This window comes from Pristiophorus japonicus, chromosome 8, assembly GCF_044704955.1.
Source record: "Pristiophorus japonicus isolate sPriJap1 chromosome 8, sPriJap1.hap1, whole genome shotgun sequence".
In the NCBI taxonomy this organism is placed as follows: Eukaryota; Metazoa; Chordata; class Chondrichthyes; family Pristiophoridae; genus Pristiophorus; species Pristiophorus japonicus.
The window spans coordinates 26,143,618-26,165,442 of NC_091984.1; the positions used below are offsets into that span (position 1 = coordinate 26,143,618).

Genomic DNA, 21,825 nt, shown 5'->3' on the forward strand with positions numbered 1-21,825 from the left:
TGAGATAATTTTGTTGAGCTTTGTTCCGAGTTGTGCTTCCTAAAGTTTTCATTGGTTGATTGCAATTTGCTATGAAGCTGAGATATAAAAAGCTTTTACTTTAAGCACACACAGAACTGCTTGTGAATGCTTTTAATATCCTGACTTCCATTTGCCACATCTCCAAACCATGGATAAGGTAGACATGCTAACTAGCGCAGTCTAATGAGATCCTTTCAATGTTGGAATAGCTCTGAGCATGCTCCACAGGAGGCCATCTTAATTGTTACTGAGTATTAGTCTGTCTGATGAGAAACGCCCCCGCAGTTTATTTTTGGATCTTGTTAGTGGCATCCCATTAAATTGGAGGGGGGGGAGGGGGGTTTCGGTGGTGGTGGTGGTGGTAACTTGTGTAATCTGGGAACCTGTTGTGCAGCAAACTGAACTTTATTAGGTACCGACCAAATACAAATTGCTGTGTATTCAATCTACTGTGAATTTAGTTTACAACAAATGGGGTAGCTTGACGCTATTGTGGCAGAGTTCCAGACCCGGTCAGTGATCATCACTCTGGTCTCCCTGGTTTGGACCACAAATTTGGTTCCGTGTAGGCTCATGTCCCAGTCAGAAAGCTGGTATGTGAGGCTACAGATTGCGGGGGTGGGGGGGGGGAAGAAAATAATTATAACAGTGGATTAGACTGATGAAATGCAGTCAATGGACTCCTAAACATGTTTAGAGGAGGGAGGAGGAGACATAGTGGCTCCTGGGAGGTTATCTGTGTGGTTCCTAGAAATTATAGAGCTGGAAACATTTTGCTGAGCTGTTTGTTCAGTAGGAGGATGTACCCACAGTCCAGCATAAATCCCAATAAGGTGCTTTGTGCTGCTTGTGAAACTGGAGGGGCGAAGAGAGCAGTCGCTGGAGCCAGGTTTATCGGCAAGTTTGTGATTGTTTATTTTGTGTATTTGATTTTGTCCTTTACAGGAATTTTTAAAATGTTGTGGATTTGAGTCTGTCACGGGGGTTGCATTGAGCAGTATTTATTTTGCTAGAATGTTGGCGGTAGTTTTTTTTGTGATGAAATATAATTGGGGAGAAAGGGTTTTGTTTGGTGAATCTCGCAGTAATAAAAAATAAATCCTTAAACATTTAACTGGTGAGGAAGCAGGAAATTGCCTGCTGTAGACATGCTCAGCACATACTATATAGAAGACAATGGGTGTTATGTACAAAATAGATACAAGGAACTGATTGCTGGAAGACTGTTGGCAAAACGCACTTTCATGGTTTAAAGCTGGTCATCTGTAAACTTGGATATAATCGAAAGAGGATTCACTGATTGCAGAGGACTGGTAACAGTGAAATCACGTAAAGGTCAACAGATTTGTTTGCACTGAATGTGCTTGACTCCATTTGGTCTCTTCAAAAAAAAAATCCATATCAGTGAAATACAGTTTGACCATTTAAAAACCTCCTACTGATACGCAATCCAATTACTGCTGCCACAGCATAATTGTTGTTGGAGGAGTTATGAAGATTTATTTTCTGATCTCGTCGAAGCTTATCTTGTTGCAGTATTCAGACTGTCTGTAGATTGAGCAACCTCTGGCTGTTTGGTGCATCAGCTTTGTTTTTGGCAAGGGGCAGGGAGCGAAGGATGGGGCCAGCATGGGGGAGGGGGGTGGGGCGCGAAGGATGGGGCAGCATGGGGGAGGGAGCAAAGGATGAGGCCTGCATGTCGGTCTGTTGACGCCCGAGTGAGTTCTAATCAGTTGTGCAGAGCAGGTTTTCAGCTCCCTTTCGTAGACAATGTGGAGGGGAAAAAGAAGCCGTCAGTTGCTAATGTTGAATGTCATGCAGTTCATGGAATCTTGCAGCACAGAAGGGAGCCATTCGGCCCGTTGTTCCTGTGTGCCGACTTTGAAAGAGCTGTCCAATTTAGTCCCACACCCTGGGTTTTTTCCCCATAACCCTGCAAATGAGTCCTCTTCAAGCACATGTCCAAGTGCCTTTTTGAAAGTTCCCATGGAATCTGCTTCCCCCACCCTTTCAGGTTGTGCATTCCAGATATTAACAGCCCTCTGGGGGGGAAAAAATTCTCATTTCCCCTCGTTATTTTTCCAATTATTTTAAATCTCTGACCTCTGGTTAATATCTATTCAAGCTGGCAGTTCTATTATATTTCCAAAAATGCTGAATTTGAACGCTAAGGATCCATTAAAGACAAAATAAGCACACAGGTATATTGAAGTGCATAGTATTTTTTTAAACTTTTGGCCACATTGATCAGTACACACAGGTGATTAATGCATGTACTTGAACACTTCAGAATGTGAACAATGTGGTTTCACTGCTGATGGAAAGTGACCGTCTACTGTGGAACCTTCCTGAAGTGAAGTGGACAGAGCCAGCAGTTGCCTTGACAAAAGAACTACAGGAAGAATGTATCAAGTTTATTGTGCCACACTTCCTTGCGACAATCAAAAGTGAAAGCCTCCTCCTCCTGTTAAAGGTAAGATCAATTTTTCTTGCCCATTATGCATCACCAAAATATCTTGTGTGAATGATCTGATCATCAGTAAGACTCGAGATTTTGAAATGAGAGCGTGTTCTTTACTCATTTTATAGTTGCATACTAAGGTCAAGCAGAGATATGTGATTGGAATGAAGAAAAGAATAATTTGTATTTATATAGTGACTTTCATGACCTCGGGACATTCCAAAACACTTTAAATTCAGTGCAGTATTTTTTTTGAAGTGTAGTCACTGTTATAATGTAGGTGAAATGTGGTAGCCAATTTGTACACAAGATCCCACAATCGGCAATGGGATGAATGATCAGATCATCTGTTTTAATCATGTTGGTTAAGGGATAAATATTGGCATTTAGGAGAACTGCCCTGCCATTCTTAAAGTGTCATGGACATCCACCCAAGAGGGCCGACAGGGCCTATGTTTAAAATCTCATCCAAAAGACGGCACCTCCACCTTGGAATCATTAAAAGTTAATGGCACAGAAGGAGGCCATTCAGCCCATTATGTCTGCTCCGGCCAAAAAATAGCTATCCAGCCTAATACAGCTCTTGGTCCGTAGCCCTGTAAGTTATGGTACTTCAAGTGCATATCCCAGTTCTTTTTAAATGAGATGAGGCTTTTTCTGCTTCTACTACCCTTTCAGGCAGTGAGTTCCAGCACCCTCTGGGTGAAGAAAATTCTCCAACTCTCCTCTTATCCTTTTATCACTTTCATTTTTTTAAATTCATGGGATCTGCATTTATTGCCAATCCCTAGTTGCCTTTGAGAAGGTGGCGGTGAGCCACCATGAACTGCTGCAGACTGTATAGTGAAGGTACTTCCATAGTGCTGTTGAGGAGGGAGTTCCAGGATTTTGATCCAGTGACAATGAAGGAACGGCGATATATTTCCAAGTCAGGAAGGTGAGTGACTTGGAGGTGGTGGTGTACCCATGCGCCTGTTGCCCTTGTCCTTCTAGGTGGTAGAGGTCACTGGTTTGGGAGGTGCTGTCGAAGAAGCCTTGGCAAATTGCTGCAGTGCATCTCAAAAATGGTACACACTGCAGCCACGGTGCATGGGTGGTGAAGGCAGTGAATGTTTAAGATGGTGGATGAGCTGCCAATCAAGCAGGCTGCTTTGTCTTAGATGGTGGTGAGGTTCTTGAGGTGGTATTACAGCTGCACTCATCCAAGCAAGTGGAGAGTATTCCATCACACTCTTGACTTGTGCTTTGTAGATGGTGGAAAGGCTTTGGGGAGTCAGGAGGTGAGAACTTGCCACAGAATATTCAGCCACTGACGTAAGCTTCTGTTTTTTGCCTTATTCTATCCTGTATGTTCCTTGACATCCAGGGGGCTCTAGATTTGGGAGTCCCACACTTTTTTTTTTGTGCAAACATATTTGCTTTGAACCCTCACTATCTCCTCCTTGAATGCCTCCCATTGCTCAGATACTGATTTAGCTTCAAGTTGTTGTTTCCAGCCCGCTTTTGCTAACTTGCATCTCAGCTTAGTAAAATTGGCCTTTCCCCAATTGAGAACTTTTATTCCTGGTCCATCTTTGTCCTTTTCCATAACTACCCTAAATCTAACTGAATTATGATCACTACCATCAAAATGCTCTCCCACTGATGCCCCTTCCACCTGCCTAGCTTCATTCCCTAAAACTAAGTCCAGAGCTGCTCCCTCTCTTGTTGGGCTTGCTACGTACTGGCTTTTTAAAAAAAAAAATTCTCCTGAATGCATTTTTAGAATTCTGCGCCCTCTATACCATTTACACTGATTCTAACCCAGTTAGTATTAGGATAGTTAAAATCAGCTACTATTGCTGCCCTGTTAGTTTTACACTTGGAAATTTGACAACATATTTTCTCTTCTGGGGTCTATAGTCACTCCCAGCAGTGTGATTTCCCCTTTTGTTCTTCAGTTCAACCCATATAGCCTCATTTGATGATCCTTCTAACATATCATCCCTCCTCACAGCTGCAATTGTTTCTTCTTTAACTAATATTGCGAACCCCTCCTCTTTCCACCCCCCCCCACCCACATCTCTCTTTTTCCCTTCCTATCTTGTCTGAAAACCCTATGACCAGAATGTTGAGCTGTCATTCCTGCCCTACTTTAAGCCATGCTTCTGTAATTGCTGTGATATCATACTTCCACTCTGTACCCTCAACTCATCTGCCTTATTCACTTAGACTCTTTGCATTGAAGTATATACTATTTAGCATCTTTCTTGTCTATTTTCTAGCCTTTGTTTCCTCTGCCTTACAAACTTGCTTTGTAATTTTCTGCCTTCCATTTCCAGCTTTGCTTCTCTCCCTTCTGAATCTACGCTCAGGTTCCCATCCCCCTGCTAAGCTAGTTTAAACCTCCCCAACAGCACTGACCATTCCATCCTCCCTCCCCCCAGCGAGAATATTAGGCCTGACCATCAGGCTGGTAATGTCCCACCTCTCCCAGAACTGGTCCCAATGCTTCAGGAATCCAAAGCCCTCCCTCCTGCACCATCTCTCCAGCCATGCATTCATCTGCTCTATCCTGCTATTTCTGTACTCACTAATGTGTGGGCAGTGCGGCACTCCCTCAGTTGAGCTAGATTGTGTGCTCAAGTCACTGGAAGGTGTCTTGAACCTTTAACCTGCTGACTCGGAGGCAGGATTGTTACCACTAAGCTAAAGTTAACACCAAGAATCGATCTGTATTGAGTTGCAGAACATTGGAGCCCCAATTCTTTGTATCACAGTGGCAGGATGGAAGTCTTATCCACTCAACACTAAGTTCCCAATCTCAGCTCTGCCATCCATGGGGAGGTACTAAATGTAGTTGGGCAGTTCATTGGAGGTAAGGAGGGAAAATCAGTGACCCCAACTACTCCACTCTCAGTTTAGAACCAGCTGCACGAAGCCTGGGAATAGTTCACTTGGTTGGGTGCGTTTCAGCGATAGTACACCGAAAGAGGAGAGAAAACCACTTTAAATAAAAACAGATAATGAAAGGGGTGTTTTTTGCATTGTGGTTTCATGTTGGACCTGTGAAATCTGTCTCCTGCTGAAGCGGTGAAACGAGTTACAGATGTAGAATTGAAAAGATTGAAAGATGCCCAGTGGAGTTTCTTGCTATATGAACCAACAAGCCTTTGTTAGGGAAGTACTTGGAGATGGGGTTCCACCCAAAGTTGCAGAGGTGGGTGTTTGCGTACTGTGATTTGTATAATAAGTTAAGAACCAGGCCCTGCTAACAAGGTGAAGGGCAATGTTTCACCTAGCATGTTGAAGTTATTATAGAGGTTTAACACAAATTGAGATTATTTTAATGCAGGAAGACAGGTAAATGAATAAAGACTGAAAGTTAGTTCGGATGTGAATCCTAAGTTGTAAACTCTACATTTCAGCAGATACTATAGATAACTACAGTTGTTATGCCAACATTTATTCAAATCCAATGTTGCCCAATTGTGCTCTTGCACCACATAACTGGTGTCACTGGGTTCATCTATGCGATTTCACTGGGCTCATCTTTATGATTTGACATATTTTAAAGGAACCGAGGTGTCATTTGACCCTGAAATGAGCTTCTGGCCACATATCCGTGGCATAACTAAAACTGGCTTTTTCCGCCTCTAACATTGCCTGTCTACGCCCCTGCATCAGCTCATCTGCTGCTGAAACCCTCATCCATGCCTTTGTTACCTCTAGACTTTACGACTCCAACACACTCCTGGCTGGCCTTCCACATTCTACCCTACGTAAACTTGAGGTCATCCAAAACTCGCAGCCCGTGTCCTAACTTGCACCAAGTCCAACTCATCCATCACCCCTGTGCTTGCTGACCTACATTGGCTCCCGGTTAAGCAATGCCTCGATTTCTAAATTCTCAACCTTGTTTACATATCCCTCCATGGCCTCTCCCCTCCCTATCTCTGTGTAATCTCCTTCAGCCTCAACCCCTCTTTCCCCCCCCCCCCCCCCCCCCCCCCCCCAAAAGTTATCTGCATTTCTTAAATTCTGCCCTCTTGAGCATCCCTGATTTTATAATCGCTCAACCATTGGTGGTCGTGCCTTCTGTTGCCTAGGCCCCAAGCTCTGGAATTCCCTCCCTAAACTTCTCTGCCTTGCTACCTCTCTTTCCTCCTTTAAGATGCTCCTTAAAACCTACCTCTTTGACGCTGTTGGTCACCTGCCGTAATTTCTTCGTGTGGGGCTCGGTGTCAGATTTATTTGTTTTGTCTTATAACAGTCCTGTGAAGCGCCTGGGGTCGATTTACTATGTTAAAGGTGCTATATAAATACAAGTTGTAAGATCTGTCCATTCCAGGAGGGCTGAGCTGCAAAACTTTTTTGTTTGCGAGATTAGTCTTGTTTGCTGGAGATTAAAATGAGTCTCCAGGGAGAAAGGGCCAAAATTGTCTTTATAGCCCTAAGAAATTTGAGATCATTTATTGATTCTTCTGGATGTTGCCTGTCTCTGCCAGATATGGTGAGCTTGTTGTCACTGAAGTGAGAGCAATTTGGCAGGAATCATCCATAAAATGCAACTATTGTGAAGCTAGACTTCATGGTTAATAAAATATCTAACTTCTCACAAACCTATTCAGAACCTATGGAACAGGTGGTTGCCATTATGTTGTTGAAACTGGAGTCTGGATAAAATCAAGATCAACTGGAGTCTGGCTCGATCAAGTTCAGAGGAGTATGAATTCACTGTTGTTTGCAGGACTTTAACTTGGCATAATTGTAATGTACATGGGAGCCATTTCTGCTTTTTAAGATGTGGAATGGGAATTCCTAGGGGGTGGGGAGTATTGAAATTTCCAGCTTCATGAAGGAGGAGCTTAAAAATTTGTCACTTGCACATGAGTTTGTAACCGAGTAGTACTTAAACGCACAGGCACCTTCCACTCTTGAGAATGTAGTTCGGGTTCTTCATTCGAAATACCTGTGACTTTATCCATTTTTTTTTTTGGCGTGGAAGCAAGTCATCCTTGTTTTGAGGGACTGCCTATGATGATGAAACTGAATTAGTCTGTGGTCACTATCTTGAAAGGTTTGCAGCTTGATTTGCTCTGTACAAGCCCAGTAGTAGGGGGAACCTGCATTGTTTAGCAGAAGGGTAGAATGATCTGTTCCCATGATCCTGAGTGGTGGTGAAATTCCATTTAGCCCAACAAATCAGTGACTAGCCACTGACTCCATTCCTCTCCCTAGCAACTGTCTGAGATTGAACCCGACTGTTCGCAACCTTGGTGTCATATTTGACCCCGAGATGAGCTTCTGACCACATCCACATCACTGAGACTGCCTACTTCTATCTCCATACTATTATGGTTGTACTGTACCTATGAATGACTACACGAGTCAGTGTGTTGTACTCGAACTGTAGTGACCTTGGTCCTTTATTCCTAACTCCAGAGTGAGGCAGCTGCATGGTGGCTCCCCTTTTATACAGCCCTTGCCACCAGACAGGACTGGAAACCCTGGTCTCCACCAGTTACACCCTCTAGTGGTGCCAGCATGTATATACACAGTGTAAACCTTATTGATAGTACATCAGGTAAACAAGTCTCCATCTTATGCAACTATACAGTGATTACACAGAGGATATCTATAGATTTCATATATAACATCACTCTTTCTCCCCCCCCCCCTCCCCCAAGACCTTTGTGCCAATTACCTTTGCACTATGTGCTCTGGCTTAGCTCTCCCCAGACTTAAGTGCCAATAGCCCTTGCACCTTGGCTGTGCTTTGGCTTGGCTCTCTCCGTTAACCCCCCCCAAGTCGTTTTGCCACATTAGATAGTAGTTATCAGTTTGGATGGTTCGATGATGCAATAGAGGTTCCAGTGGGTTCTGGGTGTGACCCATGTGCGTGTGTCCATGGCTACATACATCCATTCCTTTCCCCCCCCTTCCCCCCAACCCACAGCGAGATCATGCAGCTGGCCTGTTACATAAACATACAGGATCAGACACAGTGCAAGTACAAAGAAAGGAAGAAATTTCTTGGTTTGTATCGTGACACCTTATTTCAGTGACTTACATTCGTTACATTTTACGGTTGTGTGCCAGGATTGGGTAGATTGCATAATTAGTTCAGTCATGGTCAGTACTGAGATAGCAGTACAGGTATGCGAGGACGCTAGTTTCAGAGCAACCGGACGGGGTCCTAGTCGTCTGATGGCAGCGCTGCGCTCCCTGCTAATGGGGTGGGTTTGGTTCACTCACCTTTCCAGGACTCTGAGGGCCTTTGCCTTTGCCTAGTGGTGGGCAGAGCCACAGATGTGTGTGGCCTCCCTGTCCTCCTTTGAGGGCTGCAGAATTTTTTGCCTGCTCTCTAATGGTGTTGGGAACCTGGCTGTTCCAGGTCCCGTTTGGGGAACTCGTTGGTTCTGACCTTTCGCTCCCGGACATGGCCAAGGTAGCGACTGGGTCTGGGGGCTGCGCCGTCTCTGGGTGGTGGGTAACGGCAGCCGACTGCGCGTATTGGCGCTGTTTTCGTTTCCAGGTCCATGACGAATAGTGCTATCTGGTGCTTGCAGCGTGGGATCAGTGCCTTCACCCTCATGAAGTCGCTAGCCTATAACTTGTGGGAGTGTCCCCACAAGTTATAGGCTAGCGACTTCATGAGGGTGAAGGCACTGATCCGGATACCCTGTCCCAGGTCTATCCTGAGTTCTGGAACCCTGAGGTCTGTGCTCTCTGCACTGGGCAGAGCCACGTTCTACAGTCTTGCCTGAGAAAGGCACCATTCTGTGTACAGTACTTTCCTGATTTGAGTCCACAGGATGAATGATTTGCTTGGTGCTGCAGGTCGAGGTCATGAACGCCTGACTGATGCTGATGGCTTTCTGCAGGTTGACTGGTGTCGGCAGATAACAGCTTGTGAGGGAGGCCCTCGTGGCCAATTCCTATAACTAAGATGTCTCACATTGCTTCGTTGAGGTGCGTGCCAAAATCACACGGTGCCGCAAGTCTCCGGAGGTCGGCTGCATATTTTGCAATCTCCTGGCCCTCAGGTCTGCGGTGAGTGTAGAATCTGTGCCTGGCCTTGAGGATGCCCTTTTGGTTTAAGTTGGTCGCGAATTAGTTCGATCAGCTCATCGTATGTCTTATCCTTGGCCTTCGTGGGTGCCAGCAAGTCCCTGACGAGGCCCGCAACTGGTCAGCAGTATAGCCTTGCGCTTCTCCGCCAATGTGTCTGTCTCCCCTGCCAGGTTGTTTGCCATGAAATATAGCTCGAGTCTTTCCGTGAAGGCATCCCAATCATCACCCTCTGCAAAGTCTTTTAGTGTGCCAAAGATATCACGTGAAAGTCTTTATTCTCGTCGCCAGTTATTATGTTTGTAATGTACCTATGACTCCACGAGGCAATGTGTTGTATTCAAACTGTAGTGATCTTGGTCCTTTATTCCTAACTCCAGAGTGAGGCAGCGCATGGTGGCTCCCCTTTTATACAGCCCCTGCCACCAGGACAGGAAACCCCAGGCTCCACCAGCTGCACTCTAGTGGTGCCAGCATATGTATGCACAGTGTAAACCTTATTGATAGTACATCAGGTAAACAAGTCTCCATCTTATACTCTGTGTCGTCACTGTATAGTTGCATATCTATAGTCTGCATATGTAACACATACCATAGCCCAACTTCACTCCTGCCTCAGCTTATCTGTTGTTGAAACCCTCATCCATGCCTTTGTTAGCTCTAGACATGACTATTCCAAAGCACACCTGGCTGGCCTCCCATCTTCCACCGTCCATAAACTTGTCATCCTAAACTCTGCTGCCCACATCCTAACTCACACCAGGCCCTGTTTACCCATCACTCCTGTGTTTGCTGACCTAAATTGGCTCCCAGTTAAGCAACGCTTCGAATTAAACATTCTCATCCTTCCTTTCAAATCACCTCCATGGCCTCGCCCCTCCCTATCTTTGTCACCTCCTCCAGCTCTACAACCCTCAGATATCTGCATTTTTCCAATTCTGGCCTCTTGCGCATCCCTGATTTATAATCGCTCCACCATTGGTGGCAGTGCCTTCAGCTGCCTAAGCCCCAAGCTCTGGAATTCTTTCCCTAAACCCCTCTGCCTCTACCTCTTTCCTCTTAATGATGCTCCTTAAAACCTACCTCTTTGACCAAGCTTTGGGTCACCTGCCCTAATTTCTGCTTATGAGGCTCGGTGTCAAATTTTGTCTCATAAGGCTATTATGAACACCTTGGAATATTTTACTATGTTAAAGGCGCTATATAAATTCAGGTTATGACATCTGGGCTGGGCAAAACCGGGAACTCTTTGCCTCATCTCCAGTCAATGCCAAACATATCGGAGATGGGCAAAGCTTGTGTTGTATTTCCTTGCCCACCAGGAGTCAATTGGCATTATGATGGGGGATTCCTTTTACTGCCTGCAGTCCAGAGCAAGCTTTGGCAATATAGCTTTGCACTTGCTTCCCCTGCCCTCACTTCACTGTTCATGTTGGCTGTTATGTTGAACACAGTCGTGATGCATACTGCAGCAGTTTATTGAAACGCAGGCAAAGTGCATTGATTGATTTCATTTACAGCTCTGGTTCCAATCTGAAAAAACCTGATCTGCACAAGATGAAATACCTCGCTGGCAGCCAGATCTGATCTTTCACTGTGGCATAGTGTGAAATGTTTGCATGTACATGTTTTGGCAGCTAACAGATGGATACAGGATTCCTGCAGACAAACTGCTCAATTTACGACAGCGACTATTTTTTTCGCATTTCAAATTGGGACAAATGTATGAAAATAACAAGCATGCTCAACTTGAAAGTGCAAGCAGTTGGGGGAGGAAAGCATGAGAAATGAAGCGAAAACTTGTTTGTCAAAACGGGTTCTTAATCATGGTATCAAAACATTCAATGGCAGCGTATTTGAAGTCCAACATTCTGTAGCACAGCATGGAAGGATGTGCTTTTGCTGCCAAGATTCTTCATGCACGGAGTTGTCAATCTTCGCCACGGCACCGTGGGGAAGCAATGAGCAGAAACCAAGCACTTCCCCAGAAGAAGTGTAAATCGCTCAAGTATGTCCGGCTGTTCTCGCCCATGCTCTTGCTGTCAGAGAAGCATCGGGAACAGAGGTTTGGGAGCAGGTCATCTCCCTGCCTATTGACAGCGCATGGCGCAGCTGTGCAGGAAGGAAGGGAAAAGCATTTTCTGACTTTCTTTTGTGAGCATTCAAGGTTTTCTTTTTACTTCCACCAGAAGAGACGGGATGCTTTTTACATGGCCAATGCTGCTAAAAATGCATCATATTTAAAGCTTCAGATGCCATGGCTCAAAAACTTATGCATTTAAACTTTATTGCATTTAAATTTTATTGCATTTAAATTACATGGCTTAGGGATGCAGTTTTTCTAATTTGGAGCTAAATTTAATGCATTGTTTCTGCTTGCATATGTAACTATATTGTTCTGGACCCAAAACCTATTGTGTGGAAACATTGGATGATAGATATTTTCATCAGGTAAAAATGTAGAGAAGCTGATTTATTTTAAGAGACCTGTTTCCTGGGCATAATCCATCTAGTCTGTCACGTACACCAGGCTACAAATGGAGCTGCATTGGGGAAACGGTTACCTCGGTTTCACCAGCCCTTTGGGGATAAGTACGCTGGAAATGGAGCAAATGAGAGCATACCTGGCGCTGTGCTCAGTATTTCACGTGCACCAAGTAGTCTGCATATTCAAATTTCATCTCATTTGCTACTGAACACATTTTTGCAAAGCAAATGAAACATTATCATATGTACAGGAAGGAAGAAGCTAAATGAGGTTCTACTTTTTTTTTGCAAATGCCAGCTGTAAAATAACTCCATGGGTTTTCCAGGCGCAGAGAATGAGCAGAAGACCGTATCTGGTGGAAAGAATTTTTGCAGCTATTGAACAAAATATTACAGTAACAGACGGCTGCTTGCAGTTCATAGCCGTGGATCTGCTGAAGAGCCAGGTGGCTTCTAAAGAGGTGGTAAGCATTTAATAATTTAAACATCTTGGATTGAGGGTGTACGGGAAATGGCGAAAGAGCGTTTTGAATAGTTTGTTGTCTCTCGAACCGAAGGATATAAACAAGCCACGCGTTTGCAGAATGTATTTGCTGCCTGTATACCATATTATCTGCCCCTCCCCGTTTAAACACACATTCTTGCTGTATTTGTGAGTTTGCATCTGCCTGACACGCAATTTTAAGACGCCCTTCCACGAGCAAAAGAAAAATGCGTCTCCTCCCCCTCCCCCTCTAGAGCGAGAGGATTAATTAGTTACTGTAGTGGCTACTCTCTAGCCGCTTTTCTGCTGGTGATGAATATGCGACACAAATCGATCACGTCCAACGTCTCCAGAAAATGTGACCTTGCGCTCATGGTGAGTTAACAGCAGTCGCAGGCAGATCCGAGTTTGTGATTTCTGCACTGCTGCACGCGTGAAAGTGGCTCGCCGCTTAGACTGAGCCTGTTTGTTTTATGTTTCTATAAAGCCTACACCAGACGCTTGTCCAGACAGAGCAAGTGACATCATTGATTAGCTGAGGGAGTAAGCAGATTCTGAGTGGAATAATGATTTGGTTCCCATAGTAACGTGGCTCACCAGCTCCTGATTCGTTGTCTTCTTTGCACAGGGTTTTGCCAGTGAGATCCTGGCCCTCTTTGACAAGCTCTGGACATTTCTGGTTCAGTCTTTCTATGCTGTTCGCCACACAGAAGGTTGGAAGCTGATGAAACCTCGCGACCAGGAGCAAATACAAGCAGGTTTGTGATACCGGAAAATGGGTGATGGAGGTGTCGGGGGATGGATTTACTCCTATTGGAGTTTTTTCACCTCCCAAATTGCATTTGCCAATAATCTGTGCGGTCTTCTTTGTTCTCCCGAGCAAGTGTAATTGTGAGTAGGCTTTCTGTGCACACCAGTTTAAAAAAAAATGCTACAATCTTCAATCCAACAGAGGTTCACAGCAGAAGTACAGTGAATGTACCATTAGTTGGCCAATTAGCTGGGATGTAGTTAACATTCTGCTTAATAATCATTTTCATTCTTGACCATGACCTGTAGCAAAGTATGTCTGGCGTTCTCTCTATCTTCCTCTATCCCTGCTCTTTCTATAGTTTTTGTTCTATTCAATTTGATTTGGCAGATAATTCAGAGCAGATTTGGTTCATTTTGCTCCTTTGTTTTATCAGTAAGGTTAGGAGAACCTTGAAGCGGTGCTGTCGTGTCCCAATGTGCGTGTGCTATGATGTCCACATTTGATTGTGTCCTCGAAGATTCTGGCTAGATTGGGATTCTTGTTTTATTTTGAAGGTTATTAAGTCAGTTAAAGTGTCCCTAAGGGATCTGGGTGGTGGTTAATAATTAGTAGACAATATGTCTTGCTCCGATGGATATAGGATGAGGTTTTAATTGCTTGGTACGGTGAATGTTGGTCTTTGTTGCAAAGTCTGTTACACAATTAAGCTGTTGAGTGAGAGATGATGGAGCAGTCTTGCCTGAAGCTCCAATATTTATGCTATTGGAGACTAGCAGATAAAAACAATATTGTACAGAGTAAAATTGATATGTTACATTGAATGAAGTCTTCGTATTAAAAGTTGGGGTTCGCAAAACCTATTTATAGCTAGTTATCCTACAAGATTTATATTGATGCAAAGTGATTATGGCTTCCCATCGATGCAGTCTCTAGTCAAAATTTGCCACGCATTTACGTGAATCACGTTTAGGTGGTCGGTGTGAGACCATTTCCAGGAGACGGCATCGTAGCTAGTAGCTGTTTCACCCTAGCTGCTGTATAGCTACAAGAAGTGCAAAGCTAAGTTTATAAAAAGTTCCCTGACTGTGCAGCTGACTAACTGGAAAATGTTGGATGTTAATGTTTTAATCTTTTCGATGCCAACAAAGTTAGTAGGACAGTCAGTTCTTGGCTAATAAATTGATGAACAACAAGGAGAGTAGTATAACTCTGATCTGCTGGCCGGTGTCTCTATAAATAAGTACGAGTTTTGAAGTTAAATGTTGCCTTTGTTCCAAAATTTATGTTGATTATTTAAGATACATGGAGGTAATGTGATAAATTTGGTGTCACGCCATTACTAATTAAATTTTCTTCCATTCATTCATTTCATTTATTCCATTTAATTTATTTGGGGAATTCTACAAGCTCAATAACATGTTATATGTTCACAATCGTATACATGCAATGTACAAAATATGTACCATTTTTGTTTTATTGAAACGTGTGCCTGTGGGTCGAGGAATCATAGAAATTTACAGCACAGAAGGAGGCCATTTTGGCCCATCGTGTCCTCCGGCCGACCAAGCACTATCCAGCCTAATCCCACTTTCCAGCTCTTAGACCATAGCTGTGTAGGAACTTTTTAGTATCTTTTAAATGTGGTGAGGGTTCCTACCTCTACCCCGCCCCCCCCCCCCCTTTCAGGCAGTGAGTTCCAGACCCCCACCACCCTCTGGGTGAACACATTTCCCCTCGTATCTCCTCTATACCTTCTCCCCCCCCCCCCCCCCCCCCCCAAATACTTTAAATCTATGCTATTGTTGTTGACCCCTCTGCCAAGGGAAACGGGTCGTTCCTATCCACTCTATCCAGGCTCCTCATAATTTTATACACCTCACTCAGGTCTCCCCTCAGCATTCTCTGTTCCAAAGAAAACAGACCCAGTATCTCCAATCTTTCCTCATAGCCAAAATTCTCCAGTCCAGGCAACATTCTTGTAAATCTCCTATGCACCCTTTCCAGTGCAATCACATCTTTCCTGTAATGCGGTGACCAGAATTGCGTGCACTATTTCAGCTGTGGTCACGTTCGTTTAGTTTAGAATGGTCACGTTAGTTTATTTTCAGCCCCTCCTTGTACATGTGTTTAATATTAAACACATCATTAGTTGATATTTGGTGGTGTAAATAAGTATATTATCACCACCTTGTACTGCATACATCTCTGTTTTATAATAAATAGCAAATAGTGAACCTTCCCCTCTTGTGTTCTATTTGTAGCACGAGTGAACACAAAGAAGGTTTTAGCTCAAGAAAAATCAGTGATTTCTGCTCTGATGTCATTCCTTGTTACAATAGTGCAGTTACGACAGACCAGCAACAGATAATTTTTTCAGTCACCTTGCTCCCATGAATCAATCACAGTGCTCCAAACTAGTTCCATTGTTCAAAAGCAGATAAATATTAATGGCTAACAAGAAAGTGGCACAGGCATTTGGAATGTCTATGGGCCCAAGTTTCCACACGATAAAAAACGGGCGCCCCTCCGAGCTGGGCGCCCGTTTTTTGCGCCTAAAAAAAAAAACCTCGCAATTCTGGAGCGTTCTGCAGCTCCTTGTCTGCCTGACGCGGCGCCCAGGGGGGCGGAGCCTACACTCGCGCCGATTTTGTAAGTGGGAGGGGGCGGGTACTATTTAAATTAGTTTTTTTTTCCTGCCGGCAACGCTGCGCGTGCGCGTTGGAGCGTTCGCGCATGCTCAGTGTGAAAAAAACATTGGCACTCGGCCATTTTTGTAGTTCTTTGTAGCTGTTTAATTTTTGAAATTTTTTTTTAATAAAAGCACATTAGCACTTGCAGCCTTCTCACTGTCTCCTCCCCCCCCCCCCCTCTTCCCACCCCCCCCCCCACCGCGGGAACGAAGCGGCTGTTTAATTCCCCCCCCCCTCCACGGGAACGAAGCGGCTGTTTAATTCCCCCCCCCTCCACGGGAACGAAGCGGCTGTTTAATTCCCCCCCCCTCCACGGGAACGAAGCGGCTGTTTAATTCCCCCCCCCCTCCACGGGAACGAAGCGGCTGTTTAATTCCCCCCCCCCTCCACGGGAACGAAGCGACTGTTTAATTCCCCCCCCCCCCTCCACGGGAACGAAGCGGCTGTTTAATTCCCCCCCCCCCCCCCCTCCACAGGAACGAAGCGGCTGTTTAATTCCCCCCCCCCCCCCTCCACAGGAACGAAGCGACTGTTTAATTCCCCCCCCCCCCACAGGAACGAAGCGGCTGTTTAATTCCCCCCCCCCCCACAGGAACAAAGCGGCTGTTTAATTCCCCCCCCCCCCCACAGGAACAAAGCGGCTGTTTAATTCCCCCCCCCTCCACAGGAACGAAGCGGCTGTTTAATTCCCCCCCCCCCCCTCCACGGGAACAAAGCGGCTGTTTAATTCCCCCCCCCCCCCACAGGAACGAAGCGGCTGTTTAATTCCCCCCCCCCCCCCTCCACAGGAACGAAGCGGCTGTTTAATTCCCCCCCCCCCTCCACGGGAACGAAGCGGCTGTTTAATTCCCCCCCCCCCCACAGGAACGAAGCGGCTGTTTAATTCCCCCCCCCCCCCCCTCCACAGGAACGAAGCGGCTGTTTAATTCCCCCCCCCCCTCCACAGGAACGAAGCGGCTGTTTAATTCCCCCCCCCCCCCCCCCCTCCACGGGAACAAAGCGGCTGTTTAATTCCCCCCCCCCCCCCCCCCCTCCACGGGAACAAAGCGGCTGTTTAATTCCCCCCCCCCCCCCCTCCACGGGAACAAAGCGGCTGTTTAATTCCCCCCCCCCCTCCACGGGAACAAAGCGGCTGTTTAATTCCCCCCCCCCCCTCCACAGGAACGAAGCGGCTGTTTAATTCCCCCCCCCCCCCCCCCCTCCACGGGAACAAAGCGGCTGTTTAATTCCCCCCCCCCCCCCCCCTCCACGGGAACAAAGCGGCTGTTTAATTCCCCCCCCCCCCCCCCCCTCCACGGGAACAAAGCGGCTGTTTAATTCCCCCCCCCCCCCCCCCCCTCCACGGGAACAAAGCGGCTGTTTAATTCCCCCCCCCCCCCCCTCCACGGGAACAAAGCGGCTGTTTAATTCCCCCCCCCCCCTCCACGGGAACGAAGCGACTGTTTAATTCCCCCCCCCCCTCCACAGGAACGAAGCGACTGTTTAATTCCCCCCCCCTCCACAGGAACGAAGCGGCTGTTTAATTCCCCCCCCCCCCTCCACAGGAACGAAGCGGCTGTTTAATTCCCCCCCCCCCCCTCCACAGGAACGAAGCGGCTGTTTAATTCCCCCCCCCCCCCCTCCACAGGAACGAAGCGACTGTTTAATTCCCCCCCCCCTCCTCCACAGGAACGAAGCGGCTGTTTAATTCCCCCCCCCCCCCCCCCCTCCACGGGAACGAAGCGGCTGTTTAATTCCCCCCCCCCCCCCCACAGGAACGAAGCGGCTGTTTAATTCCCCCCCCCCCCCCCACGGGAACGAAGCGGCTGTTTAATTCCCCCCCCCCCCCCCCACGGGAACGAAGCGGCTGTTTAATTCCCCCCCCCCCTCCCCACGGGAACGAAGCGGCTGTTTAATTCCCCCCCCCTCCACGGGAACGAAGCGGCTGTTTAATTCCCCCCCCCCCCCCCCACGGGAACGAAGCGGCTGTTTAATTCCCCCCCCCTCCACGGGAACGAAGCGGCTGTTTAATTCCCCCCCCCCCTCCACAGGAACGAAGCGGCTGTTTAATTCCCCCCCCCTCCACAGGAACGAAGCGGCTGTTTAATTCCCCCCCCCCCTCCACGGGAACGAAGCGGCTGTTTAATTCCCCCCCCCCCTCCACAGGAACGAAGCGACTGTTTAATTCCCCCCCCCTCCACGGGAACGAAGCGGCTGTTTAATTCCCCCCCCCCCCTCCACGGGAACGAAGCGGCTGTTTAATTCCCCCCCCCCCCCCACGGGAACGAAGCGACTGTTTAATTCCCCCCCCCCCCTCCACGGGAACGAAGCGACTGTTTAATTCCCCCCCCCCCCCCCCACGGGAACGAAGCGGCTGTTTAATTCCCCCCCCCCCCCCCACGGGAACGAAGCGACTGTTTAATTCCCCCCCCCCCTCCACGGGAACGAAGCGACTGTTTAATTCCCCCCCCCCCCCCCCCCACGGGAACGAAGCGACTGTTTAATTCCCCCCCCCCCCCCCCACGGGAACGAAGCAGCTGTTTAATTCCCCCCCCTCCACGGGAACGAAGCGGCTGTTTAATTCCCCCCCCCCCTCCACGGGAACGAAGCGGCTGTTTAATTCCCCCCCCCCCCTCCACGGGAACGAAGCGGCTGTTTAATTCCCCCCCCCCCCCCCCCACGGGAACGAAGCGGCTGTTTAATTCCCCCCCCTCCACGGGAACGAAGCGGCTGTTTAATTCCCCCCCCCCCCTCCCCGGGAACGAAGCGACTGTTTAATTTCCCCCCCCCCCTCCACGGGAACGAACGGCTGCAGAATTCTCCCTGGCTGAAGCACTTTCACACAGGTAGGAAGATGGTTTATTTAATCTTTTCTTTGCTTATAAATGTTTATTCAGGTTGGATTTATTTGTATAATATTTGTAGAAGTATAAATAAGGATTTATTGTAGAATTTAATGACTTCCCTTCCCCTCCCCCCCACCCCCCCACCTCGTTCTGGACGCCTAATTTGTAACCTGCGCCTGATTTTTTAATGTGTAGAACAGGTTTTTTCAGTTCTACAAAAATCTTCACTTGCTCCATTCTACTTTAGTTTGGAGTACGTTTTCACTGTGGAAACTTTGAAATCAGGTGTCAGTGGCCGGACACGCCCCCTTTTGAAGAAAAAGTAGAACTGTTCTACCTGACTAGAACTGCAGAAAAAAAAATGTGGAGAATTGCGATTTCTAAGATAGTCCGTTCTCCACCAATTGCTCCTAAAAATCAGGCGCAAATCATGTGGAAACTTGGGCCCTATGTGATAGCTATTGGCCGATGAGCTGGCTGATAAAGAACAGACGGCACTTTTGAAATTAATACTGATGGATGTGTGTCTGTGCATACGTAACCTGTCCTGCTTTGTGTTGAAATTAAACGAGTGGTTTTTTAAATAAGTTTTGAAATCCCTCCATTGTTTACTTCCTGTAACATTGGGTGCCATTCCTCCTGCAGATAACCATGTCAAATGACCTGCTTCCAAGCCTCCACTAAATCTATTGTTCAAGCAGTTGCCACGAGGTGCTCAACAGTGGCTCAGTCTGACTCTTCCCCCTCTCTCTCTTTTTCCATTTGCTGGCTCCCTACAGTTGAAATCAGGAACTTGGTGGACTGGAGAAAGAGTTGGGTATGAGGAAACGGTGTCCCTTTACTCCAACGTGCTGCACCACCACCCAAAACTCAACCTATCCGTTCTGGTTTTAAAACATACTAACTTATTATTCCTGGGAGGAATATATTGTGGCATAATTACTCAGCCTATCTTTTTAGAAGGAATCTGAAATATCACTGTGAATTAAAATTTGAAGCTGTAATTACCAAGAATGTAAGCATACTACTTTAACACTGTAGAAAATATGTAATTGGCCATTTTTCTGTCATCTTTAGTGAATAAAGTGCAAGTAATTTTTTGAAGCTAATCACATGAGCTGTTTTTTAAAAAAAAATCAAAAATAGGATTTCAGTTTATTTAATAATTCTGAATGTTAACTTAATTTGAGAAAGTTCCATTGTCATAATGCACTTGTCAAGAATCTGAAGGCATTAATGGCTACGGCATGCTTCAAGGCAGTAGAACATAAAAAATAGGAGCAGGAGTTGGCCATACGGCCCCTCGAGCCTGCTCTGCCATTTAATACGATCATGGCTGATCCGATCATGGACTCTGGTCCACTTCCCTGCCTGCTCTCCATAACCCCTTATTCACTTATTGTTTAAGAAACTGTCTATTTCTGTCTTAAATTTATTCAAGGTCCCAACTTCCACAGCTGTCTGAGGCAGCGAATTCCACAGATCCACAACCCTCAAGAAATTTCTCTTATCTCTGTTTTAAATGGGCGGCCCCTTATTCTAAGATCGTGCCCTCTAGTTCTAGTCTTCACCCATCAGTGTAAACATCCTCTCTGCATCCACCTTGTCAAGTCCCCTTATAATCTTATACGTTTCGATAAGATCACCTCTCATTCTTCTGAATGCCAATGAGTAGAGGCCCAACCTATTCAACCTTTCCTCAAGTCAACCCCCTCATCTCTGGAATCAACCTAGTGAACCTTCTTTGAACTGCCTCCAAAGCAAGTATATCCTTTCGTAAATATGGAAACCAAAACTGCACGCAGTATTCCAGATGTGGCCTCACCAATACCCTGTACAACTGTAGCAAGACTTCCCTGCTTTTATACTCCATCCCCTTTGCAATAAAGGCCAAGATTCCATTGGCCTTCCTGATCACTTGCTGTACCTGCATACTATCCTTTTGTGTTTCATGCACAAGTACCCCCAGGTCCCGCTGTACTGCGGCACTTTGCAATCTTTCTCCATTTAAATAATAACTTACTCTTTGATTTTTTTTTTCTGTCAAAGTGACCTCACACTTTCCAACTTTTTGCCCACTCACTTAGCCTGTGTCCTTTTGCAGATTTTGTGTCCTCCTCACTCATTGCTGTTCAAATGACATCAAACTCCACTAAAGAGAAGCTTGAGTGGTTTTCAGTTATTTGATTTCCCCCCAAAAAATTCCAGGTTTAAACACAATCCCAGGGTTGTTTAATTTAAAAGATATATATTTCCATCTTATCCAGTCGATCCTTCAAAACAATTCACACACACTTACCTTTGGAGTGCAGTAACTCTTGTATTTTCTTACTTTTCCCCCCAATTTTAGCATCCGTGTTACTTTCCCTTTTATCGCTGTCAGTTTTTGCATCTTATAACCGGGAGAATGGGAAGTTTTATAGTGGACATACCAGAATTATAGAGGGGATCAACTGACAGAGAGTTTGAGGAAGGAATAATGCACAGGTACAATAGTCCTATATGTGTTCTAACAAAATGACTACCTGCTTATAGTGAATACTGAGAATTGTTTAGCCCAGGGAAATTTATGACACACGAGAAGCTGGGATTGTTGTCCTTTAAAGCAGAGAGTTATGGGGACATTTAATAGTGTTCAAAATTATGAAGGGTTTTGATAGGGTAGATAGGGAAAAACTCTTTCCACTGGCAGAAGGGTCGATAACCAGAGGACACAGATGTAAGATAATTGGCAAAAGAACTCTGGTAGAGATGAGGATAATTTTTTCCCCGAAGTGATTTATGATCTGGAATGCACTGCCCGAAAGGACACTTCAAAAGGGAATTGGACATTTATTTGAAAAGGAAAAAGTTGCAGAATTATGGGGAAGAGTGGGACTAACTGGATCGCTCTTTCAAAGCATCGACAAAGGCACGGTGGGCTGAATGGCTATAAGATTCTATGAAACGCTGACCCGTGTATTTAGGGAGGTTCTGACAGGCTGGAAGTGATTCAGAGATGACCAAACTGTACCTGGCATCTTCAGGTTCATTTAGTCTGATTTCAATTG

The 21,825-nt window shown here is 46.1% G+C and overlaps 1 protein-coding gene across 4 annotated transcripts in view; it reads left to right on the forward strand.

Moving 5' to 3' along the window:
• btbd8 (BTB domain containing 8) overlaps positions 1–21,825 on the forward strand; it is a 94,583-nt gene that overhangs the window by 49,216 nt on the left and 23,542 nt on the right. For all 4 annotated transcript variants that reach the window (XM_070886597.1, XM_070886595.1, XM_070886599.1 and 1 more), the window contains exons 11-13: positions 2,312–2,494; positions 12,349–12,486; positions 13,135–13,264. In XM_070886597.1, coding sequence (XP_070742698.1) covers positions 2,312–2,494; positions 12,349–12,486; positions 13,135–13,264 — 451 coding nt within the window. The remainder of the gene's footprint in view (positions 1–2,311; positions 2,495–12,348; positions 12,487–13,134; positions 13,265–21,825) is intronic.